The sequence below is a fragment of the Camelus dromedarius genome, chromosome 10 (assembly GCF_036321535.1).
Source record: "Camelus dromedarius isolate mCamDro1 chromosome 10, mCamDro1.pat, whole genome shotgun sequence".
In the NCBI taxonomy this organism is placed as follows: domain Eukaryota; kingdom Metazoa; phylum Chordata; class Mammalia; order Artiodactyla; family Camelidae; genus Camelus; species Camelus dromedarius.
Window position 1 is genome coordinate 73,291,014 of NC_087445.1, and position 19,171 is coordinate 73,310,184.

A 19,171-nucleotide genomic window follows, 5' to 3' on the forward strand; every position below is an offset into this window, starting at 1 on the left:
CTTGTGCATGCTAGGCATGCGCTCCACCATTTAAACTATACCCTCCCCCAAATCCCTCAACTAATTCTTAAAATAGCACGACTCAAAGGCCCCTCGAAGTAAAGCTGTGCTGCCTAAAAGGTCAGAGTTACCGTTTCTAAATAAAGAAAACAAATATTTTAGAAACTGAGCTGCAGGGCAATGCTTCTAAATCTTAATGGGTTGAAAGACAAAAATACTGGAATCCGGTTAGTTAAATTTAGATGCTTAGCGTGGCCAAAGTGTGCACCTACTTCCTGTTCAATTTACTATTACTTTTGCCTTAATATTTCAACTATTAAGGAGAAAAGAACACTGCTGATCGAGTCTCAAGGTCAAGAGCAGAGACGATGAGGTGTTCCAAGTAGTGTGTTCACTTTGACACGAGGAACATGGTAGATTTTCCTACCAAGTTATACCCTCCCAGCTTTCATCAGGGCTGCCTATGGCCTTTGACCTTTTAACAAAAGGAGCAAAAATGGACTGGTTCTATTTATATGTTTCTTGTAAACAAATAATGAGATGTATTAATTTTTTGAACATGACCTCAGACTTCTCAGAACTGTATCCAACTGCTGTTCCTTAAATGATAAACTATTTATTGCAGCAGCATTCAGAACTTTTGGAAAGCCATTTTCCCCCCTTGGTTTAGAAGCATGTGATATGACAGATCAAAAGGCCCAACCTGGTGACCAGAAAGTTTGGGGAGCGCCATGAAGAAATGTTCCATCACTGTTAGCTTCCACAGCAGTAACAGCAGTAAATGTTCCCTGGAGCACAGCTATACTTTCTCTTCCGTTCTTTCTATTTTTTTTTTGAATATTTAAAAAAAATTTTTTATTGTATTTTTTTATTGAGTTTTGTGTGTGTGTGTGTGTGTAGAAGTAATTAGGCTTATTTATTCATTTATTTTTAATAGCAGTACTGGGGATTGAACCCAGAACCTTGTGCATGCTAAGCACACACTCTACTACTGAGCTATACCCTCCTCACCCTGCACTTTCAATATTTTATTTCATCATTACCATAAGGAGAGATCAACTGTATTTTAGGCCAGAGGGAAAAGAGGAGCTAAATCACGATTTTATTCTGAATTTATTGTTCTGTACCACAGCTAGGCTGCCCTTAATTATTACTCAATCGCAAGGGACCTGCAGCAGCTCCACTTAGGGGACAGATGGGACTGACCGCCACTGCGGGAACCCAGCCAAAAGGGCATGCAGCGTGGGCTGGAGGTGCAGCAAGAATCCAGCAGGGCACCTGGCTCTGGAGTCTCCCCTCTCCAAACTACCTGAGCCTCTGACTTAATACTGTGGATAAAATTAAACTTATGAATTTAATAACCTGGGTTACCTGGCCTCTCTCCATCATTTGTTCTTTTTTCACCTGATTATGAAAACTTGCTTGCTGAAAACAATTCAAATTTACACAACTGTAAGGTTTCGAAAGTAAAAAAGTCCCTGCACATTCCAGCCTCTGATAATCACCGTGAACACTGACAACCTGGGGTCCTGACTGGTGGTGCAGGATCTGAGCTAACACTGAGGGGAGGTACGGAAGCCCTGCGAAACCCACTGGAAAGTTCCAAGAGCACAGCTGCGAAGACATCACTAAAGGACAAGGCCACACCACGATGATCCCCACTCAACAGCTGGCAAAGCGGGTGAGTCTGAGTCACCAGGGCTCCAGCCACTGGAACACCCTGCCTTTTGGACATGGTCAGGTTAATGAGAAGAAACGCTAACATTTTCACAGCATACAAGGGAGGTGGGGGCCACTGAATATTATGACCTGTTTTCTAGGGGGTTTATATATATATATATATATATATATATATGTATATTTTTATGGAGGTACTGGGGATTGAATCCAGGACCTTGTGCATGCTAATCACATGCTCTATCACTGAGCTATACCCTCCCCTCCCCACCTAGGTATTTTTGAGGTCAGAAAAAGAGCAGTCTGTTGAGAATCCCTGAAAATTCTAACTGGTATACTGGATTTCCTCTAGGATTTGTCAATAATCAAGAGGAAAACTGATTTCACCCTAGTCTTTGACCCAGCAATTCTACTTCAGGGAATTTGTCCTAATGAAGCAATTTTCCATGTTCACCAAAGAAATCCATACAGCATTGCTTATAATAGCTAATAATCTGAAACAAGTGTCTAGTAATGTGACTGGTTAAATACGGCATGCCCTTGATGGGTTAATGTGTAGCCTGGAAATAAAAGTAATGTGAAAGAGGATTTAATAAGGGAAAGTGAAAGCTATATATGATTTTTTTTCAAGTTTCCAAAGCAGTATTTATAGCATAATCTCATCATTATAAAAATAAAACATTAATAATGATCACTTTGGGGTTGGGGGGAGGAGGTATAGCTCAAGTGGTAGAGCAAATGCCCATGCAAGAGGCCCTGGGTTCAATCCCCAGTATCTCCCCCCAAAAATAATGAAATAAATAAACCTAATTACCTCTACCCCAAAAAGAAAAAAAAAAAAAGAAGAATAAAAATAAGTTAAAAAATATATAATGATCACTTCTGCAGAGTGATGAAGGAATGTTTTAATTCACCAAAAAACTTAGTGAAAGAGAAAAATTCTAATGCGGAATTCCAGAAACAGTGAAAAACTGAAGAGGTATGGTTTGCCTTTGAGGTACAAACACACACACACACACACACACACACACACACACACACACACACACACACTAAATGCTCTGAGAGATAATGTCGTAGGAGGAATGTTAACAAAGGAAGAGATGGAAAAGCTCTCTGTCTGAAGCAACGTTGTCATATGATAAACAGCATTGTTCAAAGTTCCCAGCAAACTGTTGCATCTAGAATACATTTTCAAGTTCAAGACTAAGAACGCATTTAAAAATTCCTATTCGGAGAGAGTGCTGTGAGTTTTTGTTGGAGACTTCCAGGCCGGGGACTTGCCAAAACAATGAGTCTGCCTTTGATAAATTATAAGGGCAGCTAAAATACAGAACAGAGGAAAACTTCAAAATAAGTTAACCAAAGAAATATGCTTGAAATATTCCAGCAATTTCCTGATTTTAAAAAAACAAGAAGGCTTGCAACTTGTAGCCCCAGTACCATGGGTTACTTTGGTGCACGGTCACTGAAATAGGATAGAGTATAGAAAGATAGCAAAGGAGACCAGCATCTCAATTCCTCATGGGCCATTCACTTGCTAAACAGTTTTAGGAAAAGGCTTTCTGTTTCTCTATACCCCAGTTGCCTTATTTGAAAAGTAGAATTAGGTGAGTGACAATTTCTGCTAAAAGAGAAGTCACTGCTGATATGGTTCGTCTTGATGCTTCCAAGGTAAGCTGGTGAAAACACAATTGGTATGAGCTCAGAGATCTTGGTAAAATATACATCATGGTCTCCAAGATGTGGCCCCCGCCTCCTCCTCCCTGGCTTCTAACACACTGTCGTTGGCAAGAGACTTGAGTTTTCAGTTCTAGCAGGTTGACACTGGTGATCTCTTTCTCTTCCCCTCTTCCTCTTAATAAGTAACTTCACCCCAAATTTGACACTCACAAGGTTTCATATATGCATAGCTGAAGACAACAGCCTGGATTCTGGGAAGTTAAGGCTGATATCAGCACCATTCTCCACTGCTGTGGCATGATTGTGAAGAACAAAAATACCGAAAGTATTTTGTAATGCAGTTCTACAAAAGCTATATTCCTTAGAAGAGTTAAATTTCTTATGCATGTTATTTTCAGTAATATGCTATTAACAAGGTCAAGATCTGCTACAGGTTCTTCCTCTATTTTAACTTTAGTGTTAGTTTCCTCTGCTTTCTTTAAGCTGGGCAACAACTAGCAAAACATCTTCCAGTGATCAGAGAAGACAGCAAAGAAGTTCGATTAGGTCTCAGACTATGAGATTGGAATGGTGTAAGAATCCCCCGAGGAAAAAATGTTAAGCTTGTGTTACCACACAGACGTAAGAATTTTCAACCCAAGAAATTGACATAAAAATTCGTCCCAAGTCGTCTGGCAGAAACAAATGTAAAACCCTACTAGGGTGTGGTGGGGAGAGATACTCCCACAATCCTGCTTTTAAGTGACTCCCAGAGGAAAAAACCATCCCTGTTGAAGATAAGCTCATATAAAAAAAACCCATCAGCATAAATGCACAAGGAAATAAACCACCATGAGAGCTGACACAACAGAGAGAAAAACTATCACCATAAAAACTTGAGCTAAAGGAACAATTTAAATAAAATATAAAACAAGAGCATTTAAAATGATTAAAGAAATCACAAGGAGATGAAAGATATTATAAAGAAGAAACATTTGAGAAAGAACCAAATGGAACTTCTAGAAATACAAACTGCAGTCACTGAAATTTTAAAACTTAACAGATGAGTTAACTAAAAGTATAACCGAAGAGAATGCATGAAGTAGCTGAGAAAGTTACACAAAGTGTAATTTATAGAGCTAAAGAAATGGAATGAAGGAAAAAGAAGTTAAGAGGCCCGAGAAACAGAATGAGAAGTTTCAAAATCATCTGAGTCCCAGAACCAACAATCTGTGAGAATGAAGGACAGGTATATTTGAAGAGTGAATACCTGAGAGTTTTCCTACATGAATGAAAAGAACAAATCCGTGGCGAACCCCAAGCAGAGTAAATGAAAAACAAAAGGTTTGTACTTTGAAATATAAGTGATTCCACAGAACACAAAAGGCCTTGATAACTAGAGAGGACAGTCAAATATCCACAAAAGGAATGCACTTAAGTAGTGAGCCAACCTCCCAAGAGGAACAATCAATGATAAAAGACAACAGAATGATCTTTTCAATGTGTTAAGAGAAAAGAATTGTCAGCTTAGAATTCCATACCTAACTACACTATCACATTGGAGTGAGGACAAAAATAAAAACGTTTCAGACCAACAAATGAGAGCTTACTATTCACACAACCTTACAGAAAAAATAAAAATAATTCAGGAAGGAGGGAATTTAACCCAGAAAGGAATAATATGCAAGAAGTAACACGTGGCCTGCACCATGGATAGATGGTGAAGAAATGGTGCCTGCTTCAGATGGTCCCTGCGCTTCACAGTCCAGGGCAGTTCCCCCGCCTCCCCTTATCAGGCCCCTTGTATATACTCAGGCCTCATGTCAACTGCTGTCTATCATCTCACCCCAACCCACTATCACCCGCCTAGTTCTGCAGGCAAGAGCAGCAGCTAACAGTGAAGAGCTCATTTAATATAATCCAGTAGTGAAGTCATATGATTCACAGGCAAGAACACTGAATTCAAATATAGGCCATAGAAATGTGCTTCAGTCTTAGCTCTCCCATCTCCAGCAGGGCCACTTCAGGCTAATGATAATTTAGCAATTATATAGATTTACCTTTTTCGCTATAAAGGGATAAAAGAATTAGGGTGAGGATGGAAACCCTTTTAGAAAACAGAAAACACATTTCCAGGGTAAGTTTTTTGAGAAGTAGGTTCAAAAGCATTTCATGTGTATCACACTCATTCTGCCATTTCGCTCTTTCTTTTTGTTTTGTTTGGTCGGGGAGGGAGAATTTGATTTATTTATTTATTTATTTATTTACTTACTTACTTACTTACTTACTTACTTTAAGGGAGGTACTGGGGATTGAACCAGGACCTCCTGCATGCTAAGTGCATACTCTACCACTGAGATATACTCTCTCTTCCATTTAACTCTTTTTTTTCTTCTTCTCTGATTTTTTTGGGGGAGGGAGGGAGAGGTAATTAATTTATTTATTTAATTTTTTTTAATGGAGGTATCGGGGATTGAACCCAGGACCTCATACGTGCTGAGCTTATGTGCTCTACCACTATACCCTCCCCCCCTCCCCCTTTCACTCTTAATATCCTTCACTGCCATCCTGGTCTCACCTCTCGGGGAGCTACTACTCGGCCCCACGTTGTGTCAGGCAGCTCAGCCCCGGCAGCATGTGTCCCCCAGTGCCTGGGATGAAGTTCCCTCCACCTCTGAGGCTCCCTCTCTGTTCCTTCTTTTCAATTTCTACCCACCCTTCATATTCAAGTCCCAATTCCTCCTTCAGCCCTATCCCAACAACCTGTAACCTACATAGGGCTTTTTCAGAGGCAGGATCTATGAGCAACTTTTGAGCTCTGAATATTTGCTGGTCATAGGACCAGACGATTTCATATACGATGCACCTCACTGATCATTTTTTAACTGTGGCTGCTCTGAGTATCTTCATCATGCAGCTTGGCATGTTATACACGTTACCTTATTCACCAAGTGACTCGTTTTCCTCGTCTCTCCATCTCATTGTTATCCACTAACCAAGGCCCTCACGAAAGGTATTCTTTATAATCCTATTGATGCTCTGAACCATTTGTTATAAAATATTCCTGTAGAATGCCTAGAATTTCAAAATATACTCAGTTGATTCACAGTAGGTTGAAAGGGGAAGAACTAAGGAGTGAGGAGCCGGAAATAATCAAACAGACACAAACAGGCAAGATACAGATGACAACAGTGTCAACCAATTAGCTGCACCCAGAAATAGGCCTCTGCCCCGTGTACATCAGGAACCACTGAAACCTTACTGTGAACCCTCACAACTAGCCCTTGATGTGTGTAATAGCATCCTTAGTTTAGATAAGGAAACAGGCTTAGAGATTAAGCAGATTGCATCATGCCATACCATCAGGAGAGTGGTAGAAACAAGATCTGAACTCACTTCCATATACTATCAAGATTAAGAGCAAGCGGAGGGGAGGGTACAGCTCAGTGGTAGGGCGTGTGCCTAGCATGCACAAGGTCCTGGGTTCAATCCCCAGTACCTCCATTTAAATAAGTAAATAAACTTAATTACCACCCCCCAAAAAACGCACAAGGACTTCTTAAATTAAAAAAAAAAGTATTTAGTCTTTGTATAAATTCACTTGGGGGAGCACCTCCAACCCCAACATTTCTGATACTCTGAGATCTTGACCTTTTGACTTTCCTGTCTTTTTTCAAATGTTAATTTACCCAACCTCCATCTTCTGTGTAAAAATCACTTATTTCCTAAGCAAATAAGTGAAAATTAAGGTCAACAATATAGGGACTGCAGTAATTGCTAACAAACGAACTAAACCTAGGAGCTGAATACAACTTTAAGAGTATTTGTATGTGAAACGTTGCACCAGAGTAAATAATTTTGTCTCAACATGCCTATCACAACATCGCTTTTAATGGTAAAACTAATATTGAATATCACAGCTTTAAAAAAAAGCAACTCATACTACTAATATTTATTTATGACACAGATCAAAGTTGTGTCCTGTTTTCAAATATAAATACATTTATTCCCCATTTATTAGAGAACATTTCCATTAAATTCCACTCCCCACGCGAAGCATCAAAAGAAGAAAACATAACCATTGTTACTCAGGACAAATATTCATGGAAACAATCTAAACCATTCAGGATGTTCATTTAATACAGGCACACTGAGAGGCAAAGTAAACAAAATACGACCACTGCAGTTACGACTGCTTACAGGACAGATATAAACAAGGGGATGCCAAGAGTGACTTTTCTAGAATCTTTGATTTAAACGTTGTCCCTCTTCTAAAACAATAGTTATAGCAGCAAAATCTATTTTAAGTGTCTTTTTAATTCTATACATTTTCCTCTTGTTGCAAATGAAAAAAATTTTACAGTGAAAGATCAAGCTGCAGTTGCAAAATTTATTTCCTGCACTCATACTAACCACTTCCTCTTTTGGAAAAAAAAAATGTTTTCTAAATTGTTGCAATGAATAATTCCTTCAGAGAACCAGTCAGACATTTTATTTACATGAAACAAATTTGGGGAAGATATTAACACGTTCCATAAAGATGTCAACCTCATAGGTACAGCAAGGGCAGAGGAGGAAAATGGAACAGGACAACTCCTTCTAAGGTAGTCATCCTGCTAGAGAATGTTTCCCCAAATGGTAAAAAAATTTAACACTCTGCTACTCAGCTGGCTTCAGTTAGAACAGAACCAGCTTTACCCTGCCTGGGCTTCAGAGAGCCAGCATCCCTGATTCCAACTAAATTTCATTGGTTTTATCAAGATAATTATCAAACTTTGATAATCATTCAAAGTAAATTCCTTCATTCTCACTTAAAATGGACATAGATTCTTCACTAAAACTTTATTTTTCTTTTTAAAAGATTCTATTATGTAATATACAACACATTAAAAAGAGTACGTGCGTATTTTATTTTAATTAGAAACAGAAACTTTTATCACATACTTCTTAGAATTCTACTTCAGTTCACAAATGACTCAGAATGTCCTAATCTACTTCATGACAGGGACATCTATGTAGAGTTTAAAAGCTAATAATGTTCAAAGCCAAATAGTTCTAGAAGCCATAATATCACGCAAAAATAGAATGCAAACTCCCTAAGAAACAGATACACTAAGGGCTTGTGGTCAGCATTTTAGTTTAATTTAACTTTGAAAACATTTCCTTAAATCAGATAATATACTAAAACTCATAATTAAGCCAAATAAGGCCACCTCTCACATTGTATGGAGAATTCTTCTGGTTAGTCAACACTCAGCATTGCAATGAATTTGAATAAAGAAGCCAAGTTAACTGTTTCATGGCAAACAACTGCCCAGAAAATGAAGACTCTGGCAGTAAGACTCACACAAGTTAAATGAAACAAGACCTAGAAGAAAATGAGAAACTGATGCTAGAGTTTAAACCGCAACTTGAACTCACTGACAATTTCTGCAGCTACTTGTAACCACTAACTGCAGCTTCTGTTAAACAATATCCTATTTTGCATTTAGAAATTATGTAAGAGCCAACAGTCACAAGGCAAGGGCGAATTAGAGAAAGAGAATTATTCATTGCCTGACATGGATGAACTCAGTTTAATGCATGCATTTAGAAAACACTGTTCTCTCTGTTCGGAAATATTAGTTCACATTCCATTCATTTTGATAACCTTTTCCTTTTTCATCCCAGCACCACACCAGCCAGCTGCAGCACTATCAGAAGGCAGGGATTAGGGACTGCCTCTCAGCCACGTCTGCCTAGTATGTTACTGTTCCAAAGCACAGGGACAGATAAACCGGACTTTAAAGTGTTTGTCACCAAAATGCCGTTCAAGAATTGTTTAGGGCGCATGTGGGAAAATTCACAATGATCAACTAAATATTAGAAAGAAAATGAAAGGCAAATTCATAAAAAAAAAAACAAACATTTTTTTTTTAATGAAGGTACTGGGGGTGGAACCCAGAACCCTGTGCATGCTGAGCATGCGCTCTACCACTGAGCTATTTCCCTCCCCCTGAAAGGCAAATTCCAAAGATTGTGCGAATCCATATTGGTATCTGTGCCACCCCCACATCTCACCAGCACAAGGTCAACAAATAACGGGAGAAGGAATGAAGGAATGAATGGGAACACTTCACAACTCAGGAATTCTGTCCACAAGTTAGACGTTTTTTAAAAGAGAGAGTAAGACCATGAAATCATGATTCCATTAGAAGTCCCTTTAAAAAAAAAAGTATGAGGTAACTCATCTGGAGGGCCGCATGAAAACAGAAATAGGCAAAAACTCAGAATTTAGTTGGATGGAAAGCAGAAGCAAACTGCAAGAGGAAAATTACTAGCAACATTTTTGTAAAATAAATGAATGGTTACTTAGAATGCTGACTCTTCACAAGTAATCTCCACCATATGAGTAAGATACAATGTGATCTGATTTTTCCATGTTCCCCTGCAGTCCTTTGACTTTTCAGTATTACAAGACAGATGGTATGGACTGTCTTCTCTATCTCATTAAAAGGGAAAAAGTTTGGTTTTACTTTCAACTTCACTGTATGGGTCATGAGCCACGAGATGACCTATTCCAGCATATATTGGTTCTTTCACAAACCCAGATGAATTAATTCCAAATCACTACAACTTGTTCCAAGTCTTCAAATTCAAAACTCTCTGACAGTGGCATCTTGGCAAAGGAAAAGAGACTGCATAGTTTCTTGAGTTTTAATCATCAATAAATACCATGCCATTGAACTTACTTTCTTTCCTCATCATTCTTCTAAGGAACATAGCATCCTCACAACATCCAAATATGTTCACTGGCCCAGAGATAAAACTGCCAGCTTTTTCTTACGTTTACTTTCTATATATAAATTTACTTTTACTTAAACTAGGTGCCTCCAGGCTAACATGTACCCTCTGGTAAGCAAATGCTTAAGCATCTGCCTACACTGACACTGAACACAAAGCAAAAGTCTTCTGATGCCCCACATGGACTCAGGCAGATTTAGACAATTTGAACACAGTGTAAATCCCTATGTGGAGCATTTAACTTCTCAAAAGAAGAAGAAAATGAGGCCCATACCCCAATCCTAAGCAGCTTAGAAGATACATACAGCGACTGTATCATCAAACACAAAGGCAATTTAGGAAAGTCCATCCTACTTATGGTGGGAGCAGCGACAACGTCTTAGTAAACACGGGCATCTCATTCCAAGCGTTTTGGGACTGACTGCTGGAAAAAAGAGGGGGCGGCATCTTGAATACAATTGGATGATTTAATCATTTCAGAAACTGGAGGAAAAGACATTTCTATTAGATTCAAAGACTGTCAGGAGTCACATTGGGAAATTACATTAAGTAACCATAAGAGATGAAATACTGCATTCTTTCAGCTGGACACTGACAAGAGGCTTCCAGGCGAAAACGCAAAAAACTGATACGGCAGGCAAATCACTGTTTTGGGGGATTACAGTGCTTCAAGTCACACTTATGAGCAAAATAACTTAAGAATTCCAATGTTTAGACACTACTCCATCAGCTTCAATGTTTGCAATGCTAAAATCTGGTTATTTATCATATCTTTGGGGAGGAAATAATTAGTACGTCCTGAAAAACAACAAAATGATGCTCTTGGTATAAGAAAAAATAATACATCCTTGGAAGTATTAAAACACTTGAGGAGAGCAATTCAATTTGACTGTACCTTTCAAAAAGTCTTAAAGCTGTGACTAGACCCAGCAATTAATTGCACTTTTGATAGTTTAACTACCTTGGATCTGACCCGAGGGAGAAAAAATTTTTAAAAAGTCATCCTGGAAATTTTTCACCCACAAAGAACTAGAACTCACACAGTATGTGTGGTGGATCCCCAACCCCAAGTTGGAAATTTAGACCGACACAGTCCTGGCTTGGTAGGTAATGCCAGCTCCCTGGAGAACCCAGAGATAAAATTCCAAGAAACACATATTTATAATCACACACAATCTGCTCTGAATCTCACATGTTTTTCGGCTGTGACTTATACCTTCTGATGTGACTGAAATATACAGCAGGGATGTTGGTATAACACAGAAGTTCTGCCGGTCTATATGCAATTTTTCAGAGTAAAGGAATGTTTGGAAGCAATCATGGCTAAGACTTGGCAATGTCATGCAGATCTTAAGAAAAAAGCTAAATACACTTGAAACTGATATAATACTGTAAGTCAATTACATTTCAATTTTAAAAAGAGAAAGGAAGAAAGAGGATAAAAATCTACAAAACAGCAACTAGCAGCTGGCTAGTGGCTTCAAGGACTGCTACGACCTCCAGTTTGTTGAGCTAGCTGGTCAAGCTGGGACTAGGAATGCAAAATCTGGGAAGATATTTCCACCTTCGTGAAAACAACAGATAAATGCAGGAAGCCACATCCTGGATCAGAGTTTTCATTTTGCTGAAAGTAGTCTCTATCTTGAAGTGAATGCGTTTAAGAATCTATGTGTCTGAAGGCCCTAATACTCAGAAGGACCTACATCTTCAAGGCCAAGGGCTGGGATGCTCAATGCAAATGCTAGTAGTTTTACTAGGATTGCTGTTTTGTTGGCTCCTTGGTTACAAAGTTCTGTATGTATTCAGTGATATGTTTCTAAGCCTGTTTTCCCCAGTTAAGTCCTGTTTGTTATTTTTAGCAGCTTTTTTTTTTTTCAGAACATAAGGCTTTTCAGCAGTGTGTTTATGGCATTTTAGCAAAAAAGGACAAAAATACAGGAGGACACAAGTCACCATAAACAAGTCAGCAGACTCAACAAATGGAAGAATCAGGCCCACGCAGATTGTAGATACTGAAATTAAACAGAATATAAAATCAGTGTGTTTAATATGTTTAAACAAGTAAAATATGGTACAAAAGTGTGACAAAGCAACATGAAAATAACAAATGACTATACAGATTTTAAAGAGAACTATGAGGAACTTCTAGAGATGAAAATGTAACAACTGAAACTGGAAACTTAATGGACATGTTAAACCGCAGATTAGACACAGTTTAAGAGAGAACTAATGAAATGAAAGTTGTAGCTAAGGGAATTAAATAAAGGTTAATAGGCTGGAGGGAATGGAGTAGATATTTTAACTTATGCCTTAGGATCAGAGTTTCAGTGGAAAATGAAGGATAGACAAATGGCAGGAAACTCCAGTCTGGACTCAATGAATCAAACGGAAGATGAAGAAATTCACACCTATTTTTCTGAACAACAAAGACAAAAGGTGAAAAAAGATCTTAAGAGTTACCAAGAAGAAAAGAGCAACTATCTTCAAAAGTTTAACAATTATACTGATTTGTCACCCACTGTGACTTCTCAGCTACACTGGAAAGCCGGAAAACAGTAGGGTAAGTTCCTCCAGGCACAATACAATCACCCTAGGGCTGCCTCCGTGGAGAAATCATCTTTCAAGACTGAGAGTGAAAAAAAAGGCAGTTCCCATCAAACAAAAACTGAGGTTTTACTGTAATAAATCTCCACTAAAGGAACTTCTGAAGGTGTCCTTTGGGCAGAAAGAATAAGACCCCAGAAACAAAAATAAATGGTGAACAAAGAAAACAGAAAGTGTACTTACAGAACTGTAAAAAATTACTGAAATCTAATCTATGCAGTTGAGCCAAAAATAGTCACAAATAAACTGCGATGTCAAGAGGGAGTTAAGGTTGGTTGGGAGGACATAAGATCCTAATTTACTTTATAGTTAGGTTGGAAACAGCTGTTAAAATGTCTAGGTTCACCAGTGAAAGCAGAGAAATAGAATACATAATCTCCAAAGAGTAGAGGAGAAAATGGAATGAGGAAAGCAAAACAAAACAAAACTTTCCAAACTCAAGAAGGCAAGGAACAGAGTGTCAGGGAAAGGGGAAAGGAAACATAGACAAAGTGAGGCAAACAGAAATAAAACGAGACGGTATACGTCAATCCAAGCTCTCCAGGTGAAGGATGAAGACTAGGAGAGTGGATGAAAAAGAAATCCAGCCATATGACATTTACAAGAGACACATCTAAATATGAGGACAAGGAAACGGGTAGACTAAAGGTATGGGAAAGACTTGCCAGGCAAATTCTAACCCAAAGAAAAGGTAGATTTATGTCAGGTAAAGGAGAGTTCAAGGCATATATCATTACTGTAGAAAGATCATCACACGTGGATAAAAAATTAAAGCATGTTGAAGACATTATAATTCTACACTTTATTTTTTAATAAAATAATCTCATAATGATAGAGCAAGATGGACAGAAAATGGCAAATCTTCCACCATTATCATCATAACAGCTAACTCAGGGATCACCAGCCACTGCCATTAAATATGTCACACAACTGGAAATTTTGAAATGTGCTTCCAAATAAATCATAGGAAAGACTAAATAGTAAAAGAAAAAATATACAAAAACCTGAAAGTGAACAATAATAATATTACTATGTACCCAAATTTGTGTTTTTTGGAAAAACAGTACTTAAATGGGAACTTTGCCCCTTAAATGCTTATATTAGAAAAGAAGAAAAGTTGAAAAGAGGTAAACATCTGAAGAAAGAAATTTTTAAAAGGGCAACAGAATAAATCCAAAGATACTGACAGAAGAGGAAGAAGAAGAAGAAAAAGAAACTCAGTAAAATAGAAAATAAAAATAGAAAAGAGAAGTTCCATAAAGACAAATTTTGGTTCTTGGAAAATGCTAATAAAAAGATGATTTTCGAAAACAGATTCCGCCCCCAACCAAAGAAAAAAGTATACATAAACCATATCAGGAATAAATAATGGGGACACAACACATTCCTTTCAATCACTTAGAGAACATTTATAAAAATTGACCTTGTACTAGGCCATAAAATAAGCCTCAACAAACATAAAAAAAAATTAAGGTGAGAGGATATTATGGGCAATAAATTTGAAAACTTAGGAGGAAAGTGATATATTTCTAGAAAAACACAACACACCAGGACCAACCAAAGCAGCAGACAATAAAAGAATTGAATCAGTAGTTAGAAACTCTCTCACAATAATGTATTACAAAACACTTAAAGAATGGTTAATTTATCTCACATATACTTCAGATAATAGAAAAAAGAGCAACGCTCCAAAACTGATAATAAGTAAAGCAAACTACAACAGCCAAGAAAGGAAAATTACAGATCAGTTTCAGTGAGTGTAAGTGTAAAATCTAAAGTAAAATGTTAACAAAATAAATTCAGCTATATATACATAAAATACATAATACACTTGTTATATTAGTCCCAGGAATGCTAATTTGGTTCAATATATGAAAATTTCATAATATAATCTATCCATGAATGAATTAAAGGAAACAGAAAAAAAGTATTTGACGATATTCAATAATATCAAGTCAAGCTTAAAAAAAACCTCTTGGCAAAATAGGAAAAGAAGGGAAATCCCTTAACCTGATAAAGGGTATATTATAATCATGTTTAATGGGGAAACATTTGAAGCACTCTCTTTCTAATCTAGAGCGAGATAAAGAAGTCTACAATAAGTGCTTCTGCCAGCATAATGGAGGTCATGACCAGCAGACGAAGATAAGAAAAATAAATAAAAGGCATAAAGATTGAACAAGAGAAATTAAGACTGCCATTATATGCTCGTGTTATGACTCTCTCTACAAAAAGCCCCAAAACAGAAATAAAAAGACAGTTAAGCAAGGCATCTAGCTCTAAAATTAATACATAAAAGTCATGTGTTCTATACTCCATACGAATTAAGTTAAAAACACAATACCAAATGAAAAACAGTTAAGTCACAAGAAAAGAAGTAGAAGTATGATTTTGCTTATATAAGGGTGAAAAAGATGCAAAATTATAAAATGAACTCTGGCGATATATACACCTGCAGTAAAGCCGTTAAAGAAGCAAGGAGGTGGGGAACACCAAATTAAGGACAAAGATGACCTCTAGAGTGAAGAGCAGAAGGAGGAAGTTAGAGAGGAAGACTTCAAAGGCAACAATTAGATTTTCTTTCTTTTTTTGGCAAGGGAGAGGGTAATTAGGTTCATCTATCTATTTCTTGCTTTGGGTGGAGGTACCAAGGATTGAACCCGGGACCTCGAGCATGCTAGGCATGCACTCTACCACTGAGCTATACCCTCCCCTGCAGATTTTATTTCTTAAGAAAGGTTATAGATTAGCAGCGGTTCCTTCTATTATTCTTTACACTGTACATATGCAACATACATAATCCTTTTTTAAAGAAAAGGCTCTGAAAGTTAAAATAACTTTTATTAACAATAGTTGGATGCTTTAACTTTTTTCTCCCCCTTTTGGTTGGTTATATTTCCAGGTATGTCCAATGAGTCGGGATGGCTAGCTTTTATACAAAGAAAGGGCCGTAAAGTAATACTTTTTAAAAAAGTCTTTCAATAAATAAAAATCACTCCAATGTTACATTTGAGGTAATAAAATATTTGATAAAGAACACATACATTTGTGCCAGATATGTTTCTTGGGCATATATACTGATTTAACTCCATTTAACCCTCCAAAAAATTTTTAATAAACTTTGGGTCAATCTATTTTAATTGAATAACATATTAAATACTTTGAGGAGTTAATATTTTATGGGAACTTGTGACACATTTAGGGTAATTTTACCAGCAAATTAATATATCTTTTGGTAAAGTAAATATCCCTATTCAAAATCAAATACAGATATTGAGAATGTATATTTTAATATAATATTAGATGCTTTTAGAGGAAGGCATACTAATAGATACCTAGGTTTTAAACAAGGAATTTGTCAGAATTTGGCAAATGACTAAATAACTAATTCACACTAGTTTCCAACTAATTCATCTCCAACTAATCTGGCAAAAGTGAAAGAAATCTAGGAAAATGCAGTGTTTTCCCCTCACATAAAGCATGAGGCTGTGAATGCCAACAGAGCCCTGGGCAGTAATGAATGAATACTGTTACTTTACAGCCTAATTTTGTTTACACTATATTGATGACTTTTATAAAAAGAAAATTTAGCTCCTAGGGAAAAGCACATAGGGAACCACAAAAAGACACAGTACAAGCTTTTACTGTATTACAGTATTCCTGACTGCCAACACAAGAGCATTTTGAAAAAAGCTTTTGAGAGGACTTAACAAATGCAAGCCTTCAACCTGTAATCAACCTGAAGGAATCCGTTAAAAGTCAGGCCAGTAGCATGAATCTTTATCTTTTCAAGGGAAGCTCTGTAAGCAGAGAGGCTCTTCCAGAGGGCGCTGGCTGGTCTGCTCCAGCTTTTAAGAGGTTAACATTTTCTTTGAAAAGCCATTAAGAGAAAGAACCACAGATTCCGGAAACCACCCTCTGTGAAATGTTCACAGCTAAGTCTCCATGTTATCATCCTGGTAACTAAACAAATCAATAAACTGCTCAAATCATAATACTGAAGATTCCCCAAATTTTAGCTTCTCCCCACCACCCTTGACACAAAATGAAAATGGTCCCAACTTGAGTGGCCTTTTGTGGTTGCATCAGAAAGGAGAACTTGGGGATCAGCAGTTTGGGAGGATCCGTGACGAACATTAAAAGGGGAAATGAAAGAAAAACTCTCACTTTCCACCTTACCTTTTCGACATCTGCTTTTGTAACATTTATGTCAGCATCCATTTTCTCAAAGTACTGCTGGGCTCGGTCAGCCTCTCTGCAATCCCGCTCAAATCGTCTTTTACTCTAAAAGCAGAGGAAAACAGTGGTAGGGCAAGTACTTTTTTTTTTTAAATTGAAGTATAGTCAGTTACAATGTGTGAATTTCTGGTGTACAGCACAATGTCCCAGTCATGCATATACATACATATATTCATTTTCATATTTTTCCATTAAAGGTTACTACAAGATACTGAATATAATTCCCTGTGCTATACAGAAGAATTTTGGTTTTTTTTTATCTATTTTTATATATAGTGGCCAACATTTGCAAATCTTAAACTCTCAAGTTTATCCCTTCCCACTCCCTTTCCCCCAGTAACCATAAGGCTGTTTACTATGTCTTCGAATCTGTTTTTATTTTATAGATGACTTCATTAGTGTCCTTTTTGTTCCTTTTTTTAGATTCCACATGAGTGGTATATTTTCTCTCTCTGGCTTACTTCATTTAGCATGACGATCTCTAGGTTCATCCTTTTTGCCACAAATGGCATTATTTTATTCTTTTTAATGGCCGAGTAGTATTCCATTGTATAAATTTACCACAACTTCTTTATCCAGTCATCTGTTGATGGACATTTAGGTTGCTTCCATGTCTTGGCTATTGTATATAGTGTTGTTATGAACACTGGGGTGCATGTAGCTTTTCAAATTAGAATTTCCTCCAGATATATAGGGCAAGTAATTTTCAGTGGAACTCTGAGATTCCTATGAGAAGATACAATTTTTTCTACATCCCCCCAAAAGCACTCTTATATGAACTGAGTTGCTACATGTCATCATTTCAGGAAGTCATTTCAAAATCTGCGTTTCTTTTCATCAAAACTGTCTAATCTTTGTTCTTTCCATATGATTTTTAGAAAAACATACTACTGGAGCTCTTTTTGGCTCAATATTTTACTTTCAATAATAATTTATGGAAACAGGATAAATTCAAATTATAAAAAATCTCTAAAGACATTAATGTCTCTGTTTTCTATTTACTGGTTAATTTAAGCTTAAGTTAAATTCAAATTAGAAAATCTATGAAGACATTTCTTTTTCCTTTTTTTCTCTCTTTATTTAATGGAGGTACTGGGGATTGAACCCACGACCTCATGCATGCTCAGCATGCGCTCTACCACTGAGCTATACCCTCCCCTCTATAAAGACATTTCTTGAGCTGTTTATTTTTCACTTACTGATTCAAGTTGCTTCCAACAAGTCTCTATTTGCTGCTGGGCCTTCCGTCCATCATGAAAGTGCTGGAGGGGGAACACACCTGTGATTAATACCCACTCGTTCTCATATTAACACTTGAGAAAAAAAATTCATCCAGTTAAATGATATTTAAATATTGAATATCTAGTGTGTGCAATCCAAAGAAATTTAAGAGTTAAAAATAGTGAGTTCCCTCTCAAACCTTAGCTAAAAGAATATTGAATTCTAAGACTTATATACACTACTTGCAAAAATGACAGGACTGTTTAAGACAGCAATCACTTAGAGCTTTACTTTTACTTTTAATTGCTTTGAGATGCAATTCATATACCATACGATTCACCCACTTAAATTGTACAGTTCAGTGATTTTTAATATAGTCACAGAATATGCAACCATCACACGATCAATTTTAGAACCTTTTTATTGTCCCCCAAGGAAATGCTGTACCTTTTAGCTGTCAACCCCCTCCATCTTTCCATCCCTCTCAGCCTTAGGCAGCTACCACCCTACTTTCTGTTTGTATAAATTTGCCTATTCTGAATGTTTCATATGAATGGACTCATACAATATGAAGTCTTTTGTGACTGGCACAATGCCTTCATTATTCTGTAATGTTTATTTAGTACAATGTTTTCAAGGTTCATCCACGTTATCACAAGTATTGGTACTTTATTCCTTTTTATTGCTGCATGCTATTCCATTGTATGGATGCACCCCATTTTGTTTCTCCATTCACCAGTTGATGGACATTTGGTTGCTCCCAGTTTGGGGCAATTATGAATAATGCTACTGCAAACATTTGTGTAAAAGTTTCATGTGGATGGATGTTTCCATTATTTAGATTTTTCTAAACATGATAAATTTACCTCCCTGCCATCTACAAAGGCCCTGGGGCAGGTAAGTGCTTGGTGTTGACCAGCAAGGACACCAGAGGGCTAGGACAAAGTAAACCTCAAGAATATTAGAAGGGAAAAAGAAGAATATT

The 19,171-nt window shown here is 37.1% G+C and overlaps 1 protein-coding gene and 1 long non-coding RNA gene across 11 annotated transcripts in view; one reads left to right on the forward strand and one right to left on the reverse strand.

Moving 5' to 3' along the window:
* The window catches only part of FNBP1 (formin binding protein 1), a 122,416-nt gene that overhangs the window by 36,059 nt on the left and 67,186 nt on the right, over positions 1 to 19,171 (reverse strand). For all 10 annotated transcript variants that reach the window (XM_031450683.2, XM_031450680.2, XM_031450684.2 and 7 more), the window contains exons 5-6: positions 18,165 to 18,227; positions 16,906 to 17,010 (exon numbers count right to left, since the gene is read on the reverse strand). In XM_031450683.2, the coding sequence (XP_031306543.2) occupies positions 16,906 to 17,010; positions 18,165 to 18,227 (168 nt within the window). The remainder of the gene's footprint in view (positions 1 to 16,905; positions 17,011 to 18,164; positions 18,228 to 19,171) is intronic.
* The window catches only part of LOC135322317 (uncharacterized), a 31,261-nt gene that overhangs the window by 2,423 nt on the left and 9,667 nt on the right, over positions 1 to 19,171 (forward strand). Inside the window, exon 2 of the long non-coding RNA XR_010382818.1 lies at positions 1,492 to 1,681. This is a non-coding gene — a long non-coding RNA (uncharacterized LOC135322317). The remainder of the gene's footprint in view (positions 1 to 1,491; positions 1,682 to 19,171) is intronic.